At 51.7% G+C, this 22,079-nt stretch overlaps 2 protein-coding genes across 3 annotated transcripts; one reads left to right on the forward strand and one right to left on the reverse strand.

Moving 5' to 3' along the window:
- Positions 1-6: 6 nt before the first annotated feature.
- LSS (lanosterol synthase) lies at positions 7-9,025 on the forward strand. The gene is made up of 19 exons (XM_031554071.1): positions 7-131; positions 249-370; positions 599-695; positions 1,428-1,587; positions 1,809-1,917; positions 2,267-2,385; positions 2,823-2,920; positions 3,056-3,083; positions 3,450-3,506; positions 4,173-4,244; positions 4,923-4,973; positions 5,124-5,273; positions 5,566-5,662; positions 5,838-5,943; positions 6,462-6,527; positions 6,832-6,912; positions 7,182-7,352; positions 7,783-7,861; positions 8,066-9,025. Exons 1-19 carry the CDS (start codon positions 82-84, stop codon positions 8,249-8,251), a joined length of 1,899 nt encoding a protein of 632 aa, XP_031409931.1. The 5' UTR covers positions 7-81; the 3' UTR covers positions 8,252-9,025.
- A 2,926-nt stretch (positions 9,026-11,951) lies between these two features.
- LOC100544815 (scavenger receptor cysteine-rich type 1 protein M130-like) lies at positions 11,952-19,732 on the reverse strand. 2 transcript variants are annotated; one of them, XR_794047.3, is made up of 13 exons: positions 18,187-19,732; positions 16,888-17,196; positions 16,389-16,703; positions 15,914-16,231; positions 15,518-15,832; positions 14,864-15,178; positions 14,385-14,441; positions 13,983-14,297; positions 13,772-13,807; positions 13,363-13,488; positions 12,619-12,714; positions 12,126-12,438; positions 11,952-12,041 (listed from the first exon to the last, which is right to left on the reverse strand). XR_794047.3 is itself a non-coding variant. In XM_019616821.2 (12 exons), the coding sequence occupies exons 1-12, from the start codon at positions 18,776-18,778 to the stop codon at positions 12,191-12,193; spliced, it is 3,042 nt and encodes a 1,013-aa protein (XP_019472366.1). In that variant the 5' UTR covers positions 18,779-19,732; the 3' UTR covers positions 11,959-12,190. The 2 variants fall into 2 exon arrangements, 1 of the variants encoding a protein (XP_019472366.1); XM_019616821.2 differs by having other exon boundaries at positions 11,959-12,438.
- Between the last annotated feature and the right edge of the window lie 2,347 nt (positions 19,733-22,079).

Here is a 22,079-nt window from a genome sequence, read left to right on the forward strand (position 1 = left end):
ACCGTCGCTCCTGTTCCCGCAGGGCTCCTCATCGTCTGTCACACCGCCCGCATCCCGCTGCCCGACGGCTTCCGCAGAGAGATGGTGCGTTACCTGCGTTCCGTGCAGCTCCCGGACGGCGGCTGGGGTCTGTGAGTAGCAGGGGGACACTCCGGAATGGCAGCATTAGGGTCTCTCTCGCAGCCGTTCTGCTTCAGCCCTGTGCTTCGGCCGTGTCTGATGCTGTGCTATGTGTGTGTGTGTGGCAGGCACGTGGAAGATAAATCGACGGTGTTTGGCACGGCTCTCAACTATGTAGCCCTGAGGATCCTGGGGCTTGGCCCAGATGACCCCGACATCGTGAGGGCCCGCGTCAACCTGCACAGCAAAGGTCAGCGCGGCTGTGCCCGGCTGCTCGGGCAGTGGATAGCAGAGGAGCTGCTTGCTCTGAGTGGTATCGAGGTCTTCACCCAGCGATGGGGAAGGATGCTCTGTTTTCTGCTGCCTGCCTTTTTTTGCAGGCATGTGTCTGTGCAGCATGCTCCTGAACACGGGGATGTGGCGGAAAGAAGGGGGCGGGCACTGCTGCATCACTGAAAGCCCTGATCTGTCTCTGCAGGAGGTGCTGTGGGAATCCCATCTTGGGGGAAGTTTTGGCTGGCTGTCCTCAACGTCTACAGCTGGGAGGGGATGAACACGCTACTCCCAGAGATGTGGTACATGGTGTGGGTGCAGGGATGTCATCAATCCTGCCCTTGTCTCAGCCCACAGCTGCCCAAGCTGTATGTGCTGGGCTGACTCCAGCCGTGGCCCAGAGCAGGGGCTGTTCAGGCTGCCGTCTGCTGGGAGGCTGGCAGCAGGAGAAGCCGATGGGCATGCAGCACCAAATGCTGCACCAAGGGGATATGCAAGAGCTCAGCCCTGTTGCTTTTATCCACGGGGTCCTTTGCTCTTGTGACCAAGCAGAACTGAGCCTAACAGCACAGAGCTTACAGTGTATAAGGCTGCCAGCTGTAATCCTCTGTGGTTGCTCAGAGGGTCCTTAGTGGTCACTGGGTGTCAGAGAGGAAAAGCGTATGTAATTTTCTATGGGAAGGTCAGGGGCTTCACAGTACCAAGGACTGCTGGAGCTTTGTCATGGGATACATTCAGCTGTCAGTCTGCAACTCCACCTTCAAAGTAATGTGGAGAAGAGAGGGGCCCTTGAACTGGCTATCCCTCCTCTCTGAACCTGGGGTGTTCTCTGCCTGAGTTGGGCCAGGAGCAGTATCTGCTGGTGCTAGCGGGAAGGGCTCATCCTTGAAGAGTGGGAGCAGAGCCAATCTGTGTGGGTGTTCCCATATTTTCTGCAGCTGTACCAGCAGCAGAAGGCCTGGCACAGGGGCCTCTCGCATCCTGCTAGCACAGCACCCTTATGTGTCTCCCTTGGCCCTTCCTGTTGCTCACAGGAGCACCTTCTCCATTGCAAATAGGCTGCTTCCTACATGGTTCCCAGCCCATCCGTCCAGGCTCTGGTGCCACTGCCGCCAGGTCTACCTCCCCATGAGCTACTGTTATGCCAAGCGTCTGTCAGCAGAAGAGGATGAACTCATCCGGAGCTTGCAGCAGGTGAGGAGCTGGCCCTGCAGGGGCTCCTCAATGAAAACACTTGGCTCCTTGGCTGCCTGCTGTGCCTGCTGTGTCACTGGGGCCAGCCTCTGGCTCATGAAGCAACATCTCTCATGCCTGCATGGACAAAGCAGTCCAGGCAGTGGACCTCATGCAGCAAGCTACCTCTGGGTGTTTGTTCCTAGCTTGCCAGGCTGATCACCTGTATTGTCTTTTGCCAGGAGCTGTATGTGCAGGACTATGCCAGCATTGACTGGCCAGCCCAGAGGAACAACGTGGCTGCCTGTGATGTCTACACCCCACATAGCTGGCTACTGGGAATCGCCTATGGTGAGCGTGGTGCTGGATGAGATGGAAGGGCCTTTGCCTTGGGACTCCTCTTTAGTGGGCTGGTGGTGGAACTGAAGGTGTCCTGTACCATGAGAGCCCTTCAAGGTCTGCTGTTAGCTACTGACAATGCCTTGGAGATGGAAAGGAGATACTGGCTGTGTGATCCCTGGGCCTTGAGTTTCATTACAGCAGCAGGGCCTTGTGCCCTAGTCTTCAGGCCAGCTTGAAGCACAGCAGTTCCCATTCTTTCCTTGTTCGGTCATCATGTGAACAGTGGTGCAGTCAGCCACAGCAATTGGATGTAGCCGTATGGTGTGAATATTTCACTGTGTGTCACTTTATTTTCCAGCTGTCATGAATGTGTATGAAGCCCACCATAGCACCTATCTGCGGCAGCGAGCCATCATGGAGCTGTATGACCACATCAAAGCTGATGACAGATTCACCAAGTGTATCAGCATTGGTCCGGTAGGCCACTTGATACTGATCCTGTCAAATTCTTGCCCTTGGCTCTTTAAGAACTAGCACAGGATTCCACAACCCTTTGCAGTTGTGGTGTGTAACCATAACCTCTGGGTCTTGCTCAAGCACAACTCCTGCTGTTCATAATGCTGAAGACTTTAGTGCTAACAGGACACAGGAGAGGCGGAGAGTATGGGGACAGCTGTAGTCCTAGTAAGGGGTACCTCTCCTTGTGGTTCAGGGACATGATGTGAAGATAAGCCTTGAAGTAATCTTGTGGCACTTGCTGAGCTGTCTCAGCTATACTTAGAGCGATGCCACAGATGGAGTTGTCAGAGTGAAGCCCAGGATCTTTAGATGGATGTGTGCTGGGTGGTAGGAACGTATGTGTCTGGGGCTGGAAGGTGCTATACCCAGAGCAATGACAGTGATGCTCTTGGCAGATTTCCAAGACCATCAACATGTTGGTTCGCTGGTTTGTGGAGGGGGAGAATTCACCAGCTTTTAAGGAGCATGTTTCCAGGATCCCCGACTATCTCTGGTAATGATGTGTGTGATCCACCAGTCATGGCATGGGGTTCTGATCCCTGTGATGCTGGCACGCTGTGGCTCCTAGCCCCCTTCATGCTGCTCTTGCTCTGCCTGCGCTGCAGCACTGTGTTCTCTCTTCCCACAGGCTGGGCCTTGATGGCATGAAGATGCAGGTGAGACGCTGTTGGATGCCAGAGAGACCAAGAGAGATCCTGGCATGCTGAGGTTCTGATAATGCCTGCAGACTGAGCTAATCTTGTGGCTGTTGTGTCCCGTTGCTCATAACTGTTGATCTCTCCTGTTCTTGCTGTGCACACAGCAGGCTAAGGAAGCTTTCTCATTTCCTGTCCCTCTGCTGTTTGTGAGCTTCTGCATTCCACCCCTCAGTGCCAGCACAGCAGCTGTGGTGCTGAGGGACATAAAGCCAAGATGCAGGATGGAGGGAACAGAGGGGCTAATGCGGGAGGAGTATACTGTCCTGGAGTCCCCACAGGTGTCAGTGGCAACTTGACCTTCACCATTCACTTTCCCTCTTTCAGGGTACAAATGGATCCCAGCTCTGGGACACTGCCTTTGCCATCCAGGCCTTCCTGGAGGTAAGATACCCCTCAAGTTTGCACAGTGCCTTGACAAAAGACAGCATCATGGTGCATCCTCAAATACGAGGGGGTTTTACTGCACATTCCCTTGTGCCTCTGCTGCACTGATTATGGCATCGCGTGATACAGCTGCATCAGGGAGACACTCTCTGCAGAAAGCCCCTCAGCTGTGGTAGGCAGGCTGTCCAGTACAATAGCACAGCCCTTCTTTGCCAGCTGCTTTTGAAGCAGGTCACAATGCCAGCGGAATGGGCTGGATTAGATTTCTTTGTTGCTGCAGTCTTGTGGTAAAACTCTGTTTCTTGCTCCTTGCTCTGCTTGGCCCCAGAGCATTCCTGTTTGTCAGGAACAGCATGCAGGACTGATCTCCAGCATAAAGGCAGAAAGAGTTTTGGTGGGCATGTGTTTTGGAGGGTAATGTGACTACTCGAATAAGCCCCTCACGTGGCCATGCAAATATCTCTCGCAGTGATGCGAGCAACAGCACATAGCTCTCATTAAGAGGTTTGTAATGAAAGTAGTAAGCGAAGGATGAATGTGAACCTACAGGAAGGGCTATACAAGGAGCAGGTGAGGTCAGCAAAGTCCTAGTATATCCTCTTCTTCCCAAGGGACATATTTTGCGGCCAGAACTCCTTGCTGACTGTGCATCTCTGTTTCTAGGCAGAAGCCCAGAAGATACCTGAGTTCATGTCCTGCCTTCAGAATGCCCATGAGTTTCTTAGGTTCACCCAGGTAAGCTGAGTTGGTTGGTGTTGTCTCTGCAATGCTGGTTATGCAATCTTGGCTTCTTCTGAGAGCCTTGTGAGATACCTGTGTTGTTGTATGAAGAGCTTCCCTGCAGGGCTGGACTAGCAATGTCCTGGGGACAGCTGTCTGTTTTCTGTGTGCTTTTGCTGGGAGTCATCTTTGCAGCTTATCCAGGACCTTGGCCAGCCCCAGGTCCTGCTCTGAGGTCCTGTGGGATGTTTAAATTGGCTGCCTTCGGCTGAGAGAGGCTGGAAAACTGAGAGCTCAGACTTCTTTTCCCCTTCTCCTTGCTGGTGCCATGCATTTGAAGCACCCAGCCTCCTTCCCCAGTGACTGCACAGCTCGGATCTTGCTGTCTAGCAGCTTGGTGTAGATGCAATTGTACATCTTAGTCTTGATGCTGTCAGTGAGGCCCTTGAAAGCAGATGGCTCCCTGTCAGGAAACTCTTGAGAAGGGGCTTTATCAACACATGCTGGTGCAAGGCTGAAACGTGATTTTTCTTCAGCATTCCCTGCTTCAGAGCTGACCTCTTTCCCTGTCTGCCTCCCTCAGTGAAGGACAGATGGTGAGCAGTCGCAAAGAGCTCTGCATCTGTGATTGTTTAAAACCATGACCTTTCAGCTGGGCAGCTTCAATCTGTCCTTGTTTCTTGTCTTCTGTAGATCCCAGAGAACCCACCTGACTACCAGAAATATTACCGTCATATGAACAAGGTGCGATGGCTGGAGCTGGACTCCAGTGGGTGCATACACAGAGCTGAGATTTGGGCAGAGGGGTCTGGGGGCATGAAAGACTCTACCTTCCCCTGTGCAAGAACAGAGAAAGTCCAGAGGATGGTGCTGAGTCATTCTTTGCCTCCCTAGGGTGGCTTTCCCTTCAGCACACGGGACTGCGGCTGGATTGTGGCAGACTGCACAGCAGAGGGACTGAAGTCGATTATGCTGCTGCAGGAGAAGTGTCCCTTCATAGCCAACCCTGTCGCAGCTGAGCGCCTCTTTGATGCTGTGAATGTGGTAAGTGTTGCAAAGATTAGGATTGAGGGAAGTGCAGACAGGCAAAAAGAGCTAAAATAAGAGAAGCGAAAGCCTGATGAGTGGCTAGATGTGGTATTGCTAAGTCTTTGTAAAGCCATGTGATGTGATGTGATGATCTGGATTGAAGATCTAACTGTCAGTGTGGTTAAGAACATGGTTAATTTACCAACCTATGTGGATCTGACTTTGTCCCTACAACTTGCTTGGGGCCAGACTGGAGTGGTACTGTCTGTGAGCCAGCCCCATCCTCTCTCTCTGCTTGTTTGGGCAGTTACTGAGCATGAGAAACTCAGATGGAGGCTTTGCCACATATGAAACCAAGAGAGGAGGCCACTTGCTGGAGCTGCTGAACCCCTCTGAAGTGTTTGGTAAGAGGAGCTGTGTGGGCTTGCTTGCCCTACCCACTGTGAAGGGGCAGGTCTTGCCTGAGGACCCTCTGTGGCCTGCATGTGCTGTGGGTCCTGGGGAGAGATAGGCAGCGTGTGGCTCATTTGGCTGCCCAGGAGAGGGTCTCTTTCGCTAATATCCTTCTCCTGCTGACAGGTGACATCATGATTGACTACACCTATGTGGAATGCACATCAGCTGTCATGCAGGCACTGAGACACTTTCAAAATGTGTATCCAGAGCACAGAGCCCCAGAGATCAGGTAAAGCAGTGAAAAGAGAGTTAGGTAGGGATGAAAATGGTGGTCCATGCTGGCTGCTGTGTCTTTTGCTGGCACAGTACCTGCTGAGCCCTGTCTTGCTTGGGCCTCTGCAATGGCATGGAGCAGCCCCTGGAATCACCACTGGCATGTTTGCTGTGGGATGTTGGTGACATATACAAACCAGAGCACTCCCCCAGGATCCTAGAGCCTAATCCCACGGGGCATCTGTTTGGGATTAAGCTGGGGAAAATCAGTAGAGAATGAGCATGCCTGATGACTTAGCGATTGCCTTGATCTTGCAGCCCCTGGTTGTATGCTGGCACATGGCAGAAAAGTAACCAAATAGAGCATGATTTGACTCTCAAATTTTGAATGGGATCATCTGTCTGCCTTCTCTTGCTAATTGAGCCCTCTAATCATGTGACCCTTAAAATCCTCAGAGGTAATAATGAATACTACTAATGAAGCAGCCACTGAGTTTGAGCTGCTATTGGATTGAGTGTTTTTCTTCTGACCAGAGAGACTCTGCAGAAGGGCCTGGACTTCTGTCGCAAGAAGCAACGAGATGATGGGTCATGGGAAGGGTAAGCAGTGCTCACAGCTGCCCATATCTCCCCTGACTACCACATCATGAGAGGGATCACAAGCATCTTTCATGGCTGGTAGTGTGTGTGAGAACAGCATGTAGGTAGCTGATCTTTAGGGGTTGGGGTGGATCCAACTCCTCCTGTCTAAGCAATCTGGGAGCACGTGCTGGTAGTGCTGGGCAAAGTAAGGCCATGGGGCAGACAAGCTGTTGCTCTGCCTGTGTCTATTCTTACTTCGCATACAGCAGTGTCAGAGCCTGCCTCTGCCCTGGTCCTTGCACTGATTTTCCCTCTCACCTAGGAGCTGGGGAGTTTGCTTCACATATGGAACCTGGTTTGGTCTGGAAGCATTTGCCAGTATGCAGCATGTGTACCGTGATGGGTAAGTAACGGCCAGGTGGTTCCTCCACCTCTAGCTCTGGGGCAGGGATGGGACTCTGAGATGGGTCTGGGTGGAGCCCTGGGCTCTTCTGCCTCAGCTACTGCTCCTTCCAAATCTGATACTTATGATATGACCAGAGCACTCAGCTCTTGCAGCAACCCTTGCCATGAGCAAGGGTAGAACACAGCTTCTGTTTCAGCTGGAAAACTGCAAACTAGCTAGCTCTCATTGGTACTTAACCCTGTCTGATTCTCTGCCTGTCCCTGCAGGGTGGCATGCAGAGAAGTGGCCCGAGCCTGCCAGTTCCTGCTCTCCAAGCAGATGACAGATGGCGGATGGGGAGAGGACTTTGAGTCGTGTGAGCAGCGCACGTATGTGCAGAGTTCCTCCTCGCAGATCCACAACACATGTTGGGCCCTGCTGGGGCTCATGGCTGTCAGGTAGGAGCAGCCTTCACCACTTCTGACTTCACATTTCTTTTAGTGTCTGGTGAGATGAGAGAGACCAGCTGGGTTGTGTGGAAAGGTTGGCATAGGCTCTGGGTCCTGCTAGTGTGAGCCATGCACCCAATCATGTTTTTTTGGTTATTCCACTGTTACTCCAGCTGTGGTCCAGCCAGTGAAGCTGCTGATTATAGGAGAGGGGGAACCAGAGCAAAGCAAAGTTTTGGATCACAATTGCAGGCCGCCAGCCTAGAGTAATTTTGCTGTATTTGAAATGCGTGGTACCGTGGAATTGTAAGGGGCCTTCCCAAAGTACTCAACATGCCTTAGTTAAGCCTGAGGCAGACTGGAGGTGATTGAGCTCCTAAAGTAGGTATGCAGACAGTCTAGATGACAAAAGTGATTATATCTCCTTTGTGCTTTGCAGGTACCCCGACACTGGTGTGCTGGAAAGAGGCATCAAACTGTTGATTGATAAGCAGCTGCCCAATGGTGACTGGCCTCAGGTATGTGGATCACCTCTGATCTCTCCAGTTTGTTCCCCAGTGATGCATATATCCTGGGCATCATGTAGCCCTTGTAATGATGTGATCAAAAGCCATGTGTGTTTTTTGATGGAGGACTTCAGGAAAGTAATGAGCTCAGCACTGTGTCCTGGACACACTATTGTTTCCTGCCACTCACATCACCCTGCTGTCTGTCTCTATCAGGAGAACATTGCTGGGGTGTTCAACAAATCATGTGCCATCAGTTACACTGCCTACCGCAATGTCTTCCCCATCTGGACACTTGGACGTTTCTCTCGGCTGCATCCCAACAGCCCTCTTGCTGAGCACCTGCAATCCGGACCCTTGGCTGGGATGGGGAAGACTCCAAAGACAGCACTGTCTGATTGAACTCATGCCATGGCTCTGACTTGCCTTAGGTGTCATATGCTGCATGGGGGTGCAGGGAGACTTCCTGCACAGCATCTCAGTGCTGATCTCAACTGCCTTTGCCAGGGAGGAGAGTGCTGCTGTGGTGCCACAGAAAATCAGCTTTCTGTTGACTCTCTTCTAAGAATCCACTTTTAAAGGCTCTTGCCAAGTGTATCTACCTTCAAGGGATATGCAGTAAAGTGCCTTTTCGAATCAGTCTGATGATCTTCAGAGAGAAAGCTGTCGAGCTGTGTCGTATCATACATCTAGACAGACTGTCTCTCATTCTGGGTAGAACAAGGCTGATTTAATCTTCTTCTTGTGTTGTCCTGCACCCCAAGGCTGGCTGGCTGCAGCAGGAGTGTAGGATGTGGTGGGGCTTTCCCTGTGCCCAGCACTGTGATGGACTATACAGTCCACAGTTCATCCTGAACTAGCCTTTGAAGTGTTCTCTGCTTAGGAGGCTGTGCTGAGAGGGGGAGCATCTGTTGTCCTGAAGATGGGAAGGAGTGCTTCGCTCAGTTTTCTTTCCCTTCCGTCCCCCAGCTGGTGGCATCTGGCTTCCCAGAGCTGCACAGGTCAAATCATCAGCATCATTCCCATTTGGAAAAAGGGGAAACTGAAGCAGAAAGCACTGAGGTGATTGGTGTTAGGGCACAGTCTCCTAGGCTTCTTTGAGCAAGGGTGTGGTATCAGAGGTGGAATTCATGTCAACTGATGAGTTAATAAATGGCTAACGGTGTTACAAGTGGATCCTGGCTGTATGTTCGTTTCCTCATCACCTTCCCCCAGCATACATCACAGGCAGTAGCAAGCTGGCACAGAAAAAGAAAATCCCTGTGCTGCATACAGATGCAGGAGATTTCCCTGGAAGCTCCAGGACCCCAGGTTTCTTCTGGGTTTGCTCTCAGCATCCTGAGATGAGGACCAGGCCAACACAAGCAGTGCGTGGAGCTGGGATCCTCTTAGAAATGGAGGCTGCATAAAGGCAGTATCCCATCATAGGAAAAGCTGCACGCAGAAGCAAAACAACATAAGGATATTCACTACTTTGCACCAGCAGGCAGATTTATAGCTGTCTCTTGGAAAGAAGGGATTCATCACATATAAAGGTTATTTCTGAAGACAAACACCTTAACGCCTGACTTCTCCCCTTCCTCCTTCTTATTCCAAGATTTGATTGCTGAATACATCATCATATAGTAGGGAATATCCCTTTAGTCAGTTTGAAGTAACTGTCCTGGCTGTGTCCCCTCCAAAACTGTTGCTCACCCTGAGCCTCCTTGCTAGGAAAGCAATGGAAAAACAGAGAAGACCTTGATATTGTGGTAGCACTGGTCAGCAGTAGCTAAAACCTCAGTGTGCTCAATATTTTTGTCACCAACCCGTCAGATAGCTTGATAGTGGCTTTTATGTAGAACTAACTGCTTACCAGCCAAAAACAGTGCAGGACTTGAATACTGTCTCCCAGAAGATCCTCATAAAGACGCTGTTGCTGGATGGTGTGGCAGTCACTGAGGAGATGTGCCAGCTGCATTGGAAAGGAACCTGGTGCCAACGTCCCTTTGGGTCACTGTGTTCAGCAAGATGGAGAATAGGGATAAGGAATCCTTCCTATTACGCACTGTCTGCCCTGAGTTGGGGACCAGAAAACCTCCTGACCTGGTTTGCCCCTCTGATTATTATTTTTTACTGATAGTTCAGGCTGGCAGTGATGAAATTGCTGAGAAGCTTTAGGGCAAGCAATAACTTCAGAGGACTGAGACGGTTAGTAGATAGAGCAGGCATACAGATGGTGTTTTCCTTTGTCCCTTCAGTGACAGGGCGTGATACCTGGCCAGAAAAGTCCATCTGAGAAATACATGGCTGAGAGGCAAGAATTTTTCTTGACCACAGGGCAGTTCACTTGACACCTGGCCTGATGGCTGCAGATGGGGTGCCCCTGCTGGGGGACCTCAATAACTCATCTGCTGGAGAAGTAGCACAGTAAGCTGTAGGCAGTTCAGAAGGCTCCTTGGAATGCATCAAGGATAACTTCTTGAGCCAGGTAATAGACAGCCCCAACAGGGGGATGCAATGCTGGACCTGTTGCACACCAATGTGAGTGAACTGATTGGTGGCATCAGCATTGGAGGCTGCCTGGGCTGTCATGACCACGAGATGGAGGAGTTCATACTTCTGAGGGATATGGGACAAAGTAAAAACAGAAAGCTTAGTTTTAGGAAAGCCAAATTCCAGCTCTTCAGAGAATTGGTCAACAAAATCCCCTGGGAATCTGACCTAAAGGACAAGGGGCAGAACAGAGCTGGCAGGTCTTTAAGGAAGCTTTCCTTAGGGCACAAGAGCTCTCCATACCCAAGTATAGAAAGTCAGGAAAGGAAAGCAAGATACCAGCACGGCCAAACTGGGACCTGCTGGTCAAACAGGGAACAAGGAAAAAATGCACATGTGGTGGAAGCAGGGACAAGTAATCTGGGAGGAGTATAGGGATGCTGCTAGGCTGTGTTGGGATGGGGTCAGGAAAACCAACTGGAACTGGACTTTACAAGGGGCACAAAGAAGAATAAGAGAGCCTTGTTTTGCTTCCACATGGACTTTGCTTATTTCATTGTTGTTTGTTTTCACCTTTCATTAAACTCCTCCTTATCTCAACCTATGATTTTTTTTTCTTCTTTTTTTTTGAAAGAGTAGTGTTGTGCATCTCCAGGCTGTCTTTTATCCTTGTTCTCCAGCCTCACATAGGACAGAATGGCTGTTGGGAGAAGATCAGTGGCCTGTGGTTGCTCCTGCAGCAAACCAGTACCCATCTGAGGGGCATCATGTTGAGATCCCGGCCCTCTGCGCTGCTGCCCAGCACCAAATGAGAGACAGCGTCTGGCTGCAGAAAGCCCATAGAAGAGCAAATTTTCTGGAGTGAGACTCCTTGTGATGAGTACTTGAGCACCATGAGCACAGGAAACTAATTTCGGGCCAGGCTCCAGTCCTGCATCTGCACAGGGAGGAGTGGGTCTGGGACTGGGCTGAAGGGCAGACTCAAGGCTGGGGCCAAAAGTAGTGGAGCTCCAGTCTCAGAGGCAGAGAGGTTCATGAGTGCTGGCTCCTCTCAGAGCTCCGTAGGGTTACCCTGTGAGTGGAGGGTCTCACAGCAGGACACAGGGCGATGTTGCTGTGGGAGGAAGTGCTGGAGACAGCTGCCTCATCCCCTCTTCAGGTAGGAGTGATGGAAAGGTCTCTGTGAGCAGGAATACTCCCCATGCACCACATGCTCTTAGCCCCACATCTTGATCCCAATACCACTGTCTCCAAAAATCACCCCTTCTCCATCACTGTGTCTTTGTGCTCTGCTTCTCTTGATCAGCCCCAGAGATCCAACTGACACATGGGCAGTGAAGCACCAGCTCTGGATCAGAACTTTCAAGAGGTTTTAATAAGAACAAATACGGACACATGATATAAAAACAGGGGATATAAACACAAGTAGCCCCACTACTGCTGTCCAGGGAAAAGGGACTTTACAGCTCTCTAAGCAGCACCAACTTCTCTTCCCTTGCAACTGCACTCGAGTTCATGACAGAGATGGGTTCTTCTTGCCTGGGGCTCAGGGATCCTTTCGTGCCCTACTGTAATGTCACAGTGCTTGTATCCCCACGGGGATGTGCCAGAGACACCTCTTCAACATCATCATAGCCCGTGCTCCTCAGGAACAAGGACAAGGTATCTCCATCCACTCTAGAGGCTCCAGTACTTCTCTGGGAGTGCAGACTTACCCCTGCAAGCAGTAAGACAAGCACTGTGGTTTGTTCCATAGGATACCCCTTTGGGGCTACCCATCACAATCCTTCCTTTTTCTCACTGGCCATGAGCCCTTTGTCCAAGACCCATTTCCTCCAAGGAAATCTCCCTGGGGCAGGTTCACCATCATGAGAGACTGGGCTTTTGGTACTGCAGCAATTCACCTAAGATAAAGAATGGTACATGGTAACTAGCAGTGCTGCATTTCATTTCCCTCTTACCTCTGACTGCATTCCTGGGCTTCTCTCCCTCCTCTCGTGTCCTGGGCACCTCACAGTGATCCTGCCCAGAGACAGGATTATTCTCAGGTTCAGAAACCTCCTTGGCATCATCATAGCCATCTTCTGGATCACCTCTGGGCAGGATAGCAACGTCTACAAGGAGAAGGGATCTGGTGACAGTGAGAAGTAACATCTCATGAAATGCAAGATGGAGAACGTGCAGGTGGTGGGGCTGAAAGACTGGTGTTGGCAGGGACTGGTGTTGGAGCCAGCCCTGGGCCAGGGACAAGGGAAAGGTCCATGCAGATGTGCCCTCAAAGAGCCTGTGCTCACCTGAGTGATAAAACACTGTCTCCTTCTCCCATGGAGGGCTGTATCTGATCTCCTCATACACAGCCTCGGGGAAGGGCTCCTCAGTTCTCCTGGAGCCTGAGGACAAAGGCAGGTCTGTCCTGGAGATGGGTAGAGAGGGATGGGACTCTGCTTTTCTCCCCATGCCCTACTCCTGGGATCAGCCCAGGGCTGGCTGTTTGGGCACCATTGTCACATCCCCTTTGAGAGCAATGACCTGGTGTGAGACAGCATCAGCCTCACACCGACTTGTCAGAGACAACCTTCATGCTTCTTTGGCCCCTGTGTCAGATTCCACTGCTGACCCCTGGAGCTGCCCTCTCTCTGCTCCTCAGGTCCATTTCATGGCTGTGCCCAACACAACACAGAAGGTTACAACAGAGTGATGGACTGCACCCCGTGTTCCTCCTGGCACCTTCTCTGCCCCAGAACCCCCTCCACTGCTGCCATAGTGGAACATCATTGGCTGTCTCCTCTCACTCCCATCCCTACCAGTGTTGCTTTGCCATTTCTTCCCTTGCCCCAGCATTAACTCCCTCTGCTTCTGGGCTCTCTCCACCCCTCGCTGCTGGGGCCCAATGTCCAGGCTGTCTGTGGAGTGGTGTGGAACAGGAAGCAGTACATGGTCCTATCCCCCCACTTTACCCATGCTCCTATGCTCCTTCCAGCATCACCGCCAGCCCTATCAAGAGGCATCTCCCTCAGATTTACTGGGACAGGACCTACCTCTGCACTGAGCCTTTGCACTTTGCATCCACCCAGCCAGGAGGGCCAGGAGCAGGCAGAGAAGAGCCCCCAGGATAATGCAGATGACAACAGGCACGAAGACTCTCCCTCTGCCAATCGGATAGTCTGCAGGGGAAGGAACATGGCAATGGATGCACCAGGGTTAGGAGAGAAAAGGGGCAGGACATCCCATCCCAGCCCTTATCCCAATCATGCAAGGCAGCGGGGGTTGGGGGCCAGGGGCTGGGTGATGCAGCAGCTCCCATCCTCCTGGGTACATTACAGCCCCTCCCCATCCCTAACAGCCTTGCACCTGGGCATTTCACACCCTGATAAAGAGATTCCTTCCCCTGGCTGTGGGTCACAGTGTGGCTCAGTGAAGAGCCAGCCCCAAGGCTGGACGCCTTACCTGCTTTTGGGGGGAATGCTGTCATCCTGGGTGAAGCTGCAAAGAAGAGCAGGGCTGAGGCGGGGTGTGTATAGTAATAAGGAATCCCCTGGCACCTGTTTCCAACAAGTGCCACCTGAATTGCCCTCCTGCAGGGCTGGGCAGGGTTTCCAGGGCTCCACTCAGGACTGTGGGCAGGACCTGAGTAAGAAGGCCCAGCTCCATCACTCACCTAAGCAATGCACTCCAACATCTTCTTTATGCCGGCAGACACCACTGTCTCCAGGCCGGGCCCAGCAGTCCTGCAGAGACAACTCCGTTCCTTTGCACTCCACTTGCTCCAGCCAGATGGGTCCTGTACCCTCCCCAAATGCAGCCTCAGTCAAGGCAGACACTGCAGGGCCACAGCCCAGCTGCTGGCACACCACCTCAGCGTCCTGCATGTCCCATGAGTCATCACACACTGTCCCCCAGGAGCCGTGGTGCCAGACCTCCACTCTGCCTGAGCATCTGTCCTTGCCTCCCACAGCACGAATCTTCTCCCTGTCTGCAGATGCAGAAACTTCCCACGTGGCACCAGCACAGTCGGGACAGTCTTGCAAGGCTAGAAGCCATGTGGAGAAGTTGTTCTTACCTGTGCAACTGGTGGAGTTGGGACATGCTGCAACCAGAGGCCTTCCTGGCTGTTTCCCTGAAGAAAGAAGTGTTGTAGTGAAGGGGCTGGGGGTTGTGCAGAAGAGAGCAGAACTAGCCTTGTCTTGCACCTCACTGTGGTCATGGCAGCGGCTGAATCTCAGTCACTGAAAGGACACACGTGGCACCGCAAAGGGACCAGAATACTCATCCTCACAGAGTGTCTGGATCACAGAGCAGCAGGAGGAGAGGCTCCTTATATCCTGTCTAGTCTCTTCTGAGACCTCCCCTGGAGTTGCCTCTACTTCCCCTGGGCATTGCTGGTGAGCAAGTGTGGCTCTGACAGCTGAAGCGGCCTATTTGCCACCAGCAGCAGAAGAGTTTGACATGGGCAGAAAAAGCCCCTCCAGGCTCTTTCTCTGTGCCAGGCCAGGTAGCAGGAGCTGGGGTGGCACTGGTGCCCATGTGGCTCATAGTTACCACTGCAGGTGATGTTGGTCTCGTCTCGCAGATCATCACATGACTGTGGGTCCCAGGGTGCAGAAGGACACTGCCAGAAGGAGCTATTGCTCTTCCCACACTCGATATGATCCAGCCATGCAGTGCCAGAAAGCTTATCGTAGCGCGAGCTCATTTCCAGGGTCCCACTGTCCCCACAGCCCAGCTGCTTACACACCAATGGCACTGTGTGAGGAGTCATCGAGTTGGAACAAACACTGCCCCACTTTCCGTTATAGAAAACCTGCAGGCGCCCAGAGCAGCCATCATTGTTCTCCAGCCTCAGGGCCATGAACTCTGTGAGGAAGAAAAACCCAGGACAAACAGGCTAGTCCAGCTCTGGGAAGCAGAGGTTCCTCTGCACTCTTGGGCTTCCTCCACTCTCAGAAGCATGGCTAGCAAGTCCCCTTCACACCTGAGGATGGAGAGGTCCCAGATGTGTGTCCCTGCATCCCCGCCCTCCCCACTCACTGTCAGAATCTGCTCCCCAGATACCCTCACAGGGGCAAACAGTAGATCTGCATGCAGACATCCTCAGGACAGGCTCAGGCAGAGGCCCATTGGTGGCATCGTCCATGCTTAGCTCACCCCTCTGCCCATCCCCTCACCCAAAGGTCAGCAGCTCCCAGCACAGACCTGAGCAGATGACTCCCGCGTCCTCCTTGTGCCCGCAGTCATGCTGTCCCCACTCCTGGACGTGACAGTCCCAGAGAGCAGCTTCAGTCCCAGAGCAGTTTACACCATCCAGCCAGATCTGCCCGGAGCCCTCCCCAAACCGAGCGGAGTTGGCCGCCTCCACAGCCCACCCGCAGCTCAGCTGGCGGCAAACGACATCAGCGTCAGCCATGTCCCAGGCGTCATCGCAGACCGTGCCCCATTGGCCCTGGTAGTAGATCTCCACTCTCCCTGCACAGCGCCCGGCCCCATCCACCAGTCGGACCCTTCGGCTCCCTGCAGTGGGAAGAAGCTCCAGCCATCAGAGGCTGCCTGCCTGTCTGCTGCTGTGTCCGAGCGATGTGCAGTGCAGCTCACCCTGGCACACGGCCCCCACGTCCTCCATGATGCCCGTGGCCTCTGGCAGGGAGGTGTTGCAGAGACTCAGGCTGGCCTCGTGCCCTGCACACCGCACCCCACGCAGCCCCACGGGGCCCGTCCCTCGCTGGGCTCTCAGAGGGATATAGGCTGCCTCCGCCTCTCCACAGCGCAGCTGCCGGCACACCACTCTGGCTTCCTCCAGGTCCCACTGGTCATCCAGGACCCTGCCCCATGTGTTGTGCTGGAAGATCTCCACACGCCCATCACACTGACTCCCTCCGTCCACCAGCTGCAGGGACATGGGGCGAGCGAGGCCTGCGGAGAGCAGAGATTCTCCAGAAATGCATCAGGGAGCCTGGTACCCCGTAGGGTTTCTCCAGGGAGAACTTCAGCCTAATGCTGCTGTGAGGTCCCCAGCTTTGGATGACTGTATTGCACAAATGGAGTTACCACAGATTTTTCCAGCACGCACCTGAGCAAATGACAGCGGCATCGTTCTCATGAGAGCACAGAGAGGCCCCCAGGACGGTCACTGGGCACTGAGCCAGGTGGGCTTCACTCCCCTCACAGTGGAACGAGTCACTCCAGACAGGGCCGGTTCCTCTCCCAAAATGCCCTCCTTTAGGAACGGTCTCCGCAAACCCACAGCCAAGGTGATGACAGAGAACGTGGGCGTCCGAGAGATCCCAACGAGAGGCACAGAGGGTGCCCCAGGTCCCCATCACCTGGACCTCCACCCTGCCTGCACACACCGTGCTGCTGTTCACCAGCCTGAACCCTGTGTACTCTGGGAACAGAAGAGGAGGGTTTGTGCTCTAGCTTTTGAAGGCACATTGTGCCCTTTTCCTTCTGCACTACTTCAGTGTGACAAGACCACCACATTCATTCACTTCTCACACCCAGCACCGCCCCATCCCTTGCTCCCCTGTTCCCAGCACAACCCCATGTTCAACCCCATCCTGAGTCCTCACTTGTGCAGGTGACGTGAGTGCCATTTGTATGAGTGCAGGACTGGTTGATGGAGGATTCCTTGAGACAGGAGGTGAGGACAGATGCATTCATCACATACTGCAGATCTCTGTCACAGATGGGACTGACTTCTTCATCTAAAGGAGTTGCTCTGGGTAACAGCAGGGCTTTGCCACACAGCAAATCCCTGCAGACAACATCGGCAGCTTTGGGACCGAAGTGTGAATCACATACAGATTTCCACTGTTTTCCATCATGGATCTCCACATGACCTGAGCAGTCATTGTCTCCTCCAACAAGCCGAATAGGTCCTGGAGCAAGCAAAGACACTTGTGATCTCATTGGCATTTCCCACCTCATCTCCAAATCAGCTACATGCAGAGCCCCACAGCCATCCCAGCACCTCTTGGTGGGTGCTGAGGGCACAAACACATCAGGGAGTCCCTAATGCTTCTTAGAATCTAGCCCAGCACCTGTGGACTTCTTTCTCTCCAAAGCCCACAACAACAGGCACTGCTCAGGCAAACTTCTCCCATCCTGGAGCCCCTGTTCTGCCTGATCCCAGCCCCCAGCACTGCAGTAACAACAGCATGTGGGTAATGGGCTCAGAAGCTGCAGATATTTCAGCCTGCTCTGCTCTGCCAGGCTCTGGCAAGGCAAAGGAACCCCTTGGAGCTGCCAGAAAAGTTCCCTATTCCCAGATGCCTTGGGCTGTTGTGGCACTGCCATTGGATGGGATGCCACAAGTGTCCAAACCATGGTTTGTTGTTCCTGCAGTCAGCATCTGCACCAGCCCCTGCTCCACTGCCTGCCTGGGGAAGGCTCCTCATCCAGGGCCAGAATGCACTGCTGGTTGCACGTGTCCCCATCCAATGGCCAGGAAGATGGTAAGAGAGTGGTCAGAGAGCTCACCTCCAAGCAGCTCCTTTGCCTTGGCCAAGAGATTTATGCCTGTCAGAGCACAATCCAAAAGTTCCCAACCAACTCATACATTTCTCAGGCACATATGTGGCCACTTTAATTGCTCTCATTGCCCTGGGTGGTCAGGAGGAGACAGATGGGAACCAACAGACACTATGACATGGATGCAGGGGATTCATCTCCTTGCCCCAGGCACCAACCAACGATCGGTTGAGCCACCTCGGGACCAGGCAGGATGCCCGCACATGAGGACTCCCAGTGGGCCTTCCCAGGGACCAGCAATTGACAACCTCCGCTCATCACCACAAGTGATTCTCTGGCATCTGGTCATTAATTCACCTGAACTGGCCACAGAAGTGGAGAATAGGCTTGTCCCTTACCTGAACATGTAACTCCGGCATCCTCACTGTGAACACAGTTATGTTTTTTCCATCCTGAATGTGTGCAACCAGACAGTGCAGACTCAGAGCCATTACATGCAACGTCATCCATCCAAATGGGGCCAGATCCTGGCCCAAAGTGTCCGTAGTGAGGAGCTTCTATAGCAGACCCGCAGTCCAACTGCTTGCAAACCACTGCGGCATCATTCATGTCCCACGAGTCGTCACACACGGTCCCCCACTCATTGTTGTATTTCACCTCCACTCTCCCAACACAGTGCACACTGCCATTTGCCAGCCTCACCTCTGCAACTCCTTCAAACACTAACATAAGACTCATCAGGAGAGTGCTGAGCCCCACACCATGGATTTGGGTTCCGCCCTGCTCAGTCGCACTCACAGGCCCTGAGGTTGGAGCCCTTTTTTCTGTTGTCTGACCCTGAGAAGACTCTTCCCAGAGAGACCCCAGTGACCCCATTGGTGCCTGCTTGCCCTGGACTGTGGGACAAGGGAATGAGAACCTACCTTTGCATGGCTGCACAAAGAGGAGCAGCCACAGCACCCAAGGTGGCAGGAGTCCCTCTGTCCCCATCCCAAGTCTCTTGTCGTCTGGCACAGCCTTTCTGTGCTCCACACCCTGCTATAGTTCCTGGGGACTCCTGGGGACAGTAACAACTGGAGAGCAATATATATCTACAAATACTTGCCCAGATTGCAGCAGCAGCCAATTGAAGCAGCAGACACCTTTTTAGACATTATCGGCAGTAATCTCCTTTCTGACGCAACCCAGCTCTCCAATGAACTCTGCCAGTGCTGTTTATGACCATATATGATGAGGGATTGAGGCCGCTGTGGGTGTCACATTGTTCTGGTGGGCATCAACATGGAACCTGCTCTGGCTGTGGGGAAGATGGGTCTGTCACTGTTGCACCCTGCAGGAACTGCGCATCTCCTGAGTAGGAAAGTTCAACAGCACAAGATGTGACAGTCCAAATACCCCTGTGCTGTAGAAGCCATATATAGGCATATATAGGCATATATAGGACTGCACCAGGACTGCATCGAGATGGGAAGGGATAGCCCCTGCCTTGCTATTGATGGGAGCAGCAAATGGAAAAGGCTCTTGGTCAGGGCCAGAGACCAGTCCTGGGAGTGCTGGCTTGCCTGTCCCTCCCTGGAGACCCCCACTGAGGGTTCCTGGCAGGAATGGGGGCTGGGACAGGTCCTGTCCTGGCAGCAAAACTGCAGCCCAGAGACTCAGGTGCATCTTGGCTCTTGGTGTGTCATCCAGGGGCCATTTTTACCCGTGATATGTTGGGAGCCAGCGCCTGACAGACACGGCAGGTTTATAAACCGCAGCCCACGTCACATCATGTGTAGGCAGGAAGACGGTGGTTTCCTTCTAGCCCTGTGCCCAGGTGCATCCCTGTAGTGCCCCTGAACCACTTCCACCACAACTACACCAAATGAGGCTTCAGAGGACGCTCTTTCAGTTTTGAAGTCAATGGAAGAGGAAAGGGAAGAGGAAAGGGAAGAGGAAAGAGAAGAGGAAAGAGAAGAGGAAAGAGAAGAGGAAAGAGAAGTAAATAATGTTTTATCCATTTAATACCTATTTTTATTTCTACTTATTTAATTTATATATATATATATATATTTTTTTTTGTATATAAGTGTATTCACCTATATATGAAGGCTGCTCTGAAAGTAACGCGTCCTATTTTATTATGTTGGCCCATGATATCAGAGGCAGATGGATGAACCTTCCCACCAATAGTCCATTCTATGTTGTTGATGTGTGACAAATGGCAGCAGAGGGGCAATCTGACAGAATGGTGTCTGATACGGAAGCGCTGATGAAATAAAGGTGTGTCATCAATTTCCTTCATGCAGAAAAATTGCAGCCATTGACATTCATTGACACTTGCTGAATGCTTATGGCAACCAAGCAGGAGATGTGACCACAGTGAGGAGGCAGTGGATGGCGTGCTTCATCAGTGGTGAAGCAACAGTCATCTCCCCTAGTGCAGACTTCTACAAGTGCAGTGCAGACTCTTGCTTATCACTGGTGAGTATGCATAGATAATGGTAGTGATTGTGCTGAAAAATAGTATTTGGTTGCTGAGAACTTGCTCTATCGAATAGTGTTATTCTGTCCTTTGTATCTGCTGTAGTTTCCAAGGAAATAAATAGTAAGCATTAATTTCAGAGCAACCTATGTACGTATGTATCAGTACTAGATTGTGTGTCTATTCATAAAATATATATTTATACATATATTCAAGCAACCACATATATATGCTGCACTGTACATTTTGCATATATTGTTTCTATTGTATATAAAAGTATATATTTTTATACCTGAACACTTCCAGGTTTAAAGGCAATCACAGAGATTTCTGAGAACACAGAATCATAGAACCATAGAACATCCTGAGTTGGAAGGCACCCCGAAGGAACATCAAGTCCAACTCCAGGCTCCACAGAGGCCTACCTAAAAATTAAACCATAGCCTAAGAGCATAATCTGAATGCTTCCCGAACTCAGTCAGGTTTGGTGCCATGACCACATCCCTGAGGAGGCTGTTCCACTGCCCAACCACCTTCTGGTGAAGAACTTTTTATTGATATCCAACCTGAACTCCCCCTGATGCAGCATCCCCTGATGCTGTTCCCTTGGGTCCCATCAGTGTTCAGTAGAGAGAGCAAATAAGCTTCTGCCCCTTTGCTCCCCCTTGGGAGAAGCTATAGGCTGCAATGAGGTCACCCCTCAGCCTCCTTAAAGTTGAACAAACCAGCTGAATTCATCAGCCCCTCATACGACTTACTGTCCAGACCCTTCCCTACCTTTGTTGCCCTACAAGTGTAGCATAAGTATCACACCCAGAGATACGACAATGACAAGAAGGATCTGACAAATTCTGATGTTTCATGGGCCCATCAAGCTACAGACAGCTCACTCTTATGTTCCCAGTCCAGCTCCACTAGAGACACATCAGTTTTTAAAGCCTGGTCCACTTGCTCATTATCCTGATGTTCCTCAGTGGTGGGTATGTGAGCATCAGTATATCGTAGCTTGACATCAATATTTTCTGCCCGGACACTGGACACTCATCTATGCTGCTGCACTGTGGCCAGCCATCGCTGCCTGAGCAGAAAACACTGGTATCGAGCTACAACAAACAGACACTTGGATGAGTTTATCTCTCTGCTGCCAAATTCTCCACTTCCACTGCTGCACCCAACCACACAGCATGTTTGCTACCATCTGTGAGTCAGTGTAGAGTACTGGCCACTTGTCCCTTAGCAAATTTAGAGCCATTCACATTTCACATTTGCAAACTGACTTGACTTGCTTTCCCCTTCAGTGACTTCCCTGATATATTATGTGGGACTCTACATGTGAGTTCTCCACTTTCAGTAGTTTCCTAAATCGTGAAAGGCTACACCAGTGAACAAAATTTAATGCTTTTCAACTTCTGATCTTTAATTCTCCATTGGTGTCTCAGGTCATACTCCAGAATCTCTGCCTTCTGGCTAGTCTGTCACACACACACACACTATATATATATATATATACACACACACACACACTATATATATATATACACACACACACACACACACACTATATATATACACACACACACACTATATACATACACACACACGCACACTATATACACACGCACACTATATATATACACACACACACACATTATACACACACACTATATATATACACACACACACACTATATATATACACACACACACACTATATATATACACACACACACTATATATATACACACGCACTATACACACACGCACACACTATACACACACGCACTATACACACACGCACACACTATACACACACGCACTATACACACAC

The sequence above is a fragment of the Meleagris gallopavo genome, chromosome 7, assembly GCF_000146605.3.
Source record: "Meleagris gallopavo isolate NT-WF06-2002-E0010 breed Aviagen turkey brand Nicholas breeding stock chromosome 7, Turkey_5.1, whole genome shotgun sequence".
Taxonomy (NCBI): Eukaryota; Metazoa; Chordata; class Aves; order Galliformes; family Phasianidae; genus Meleagris; species Meleagris gallopavo.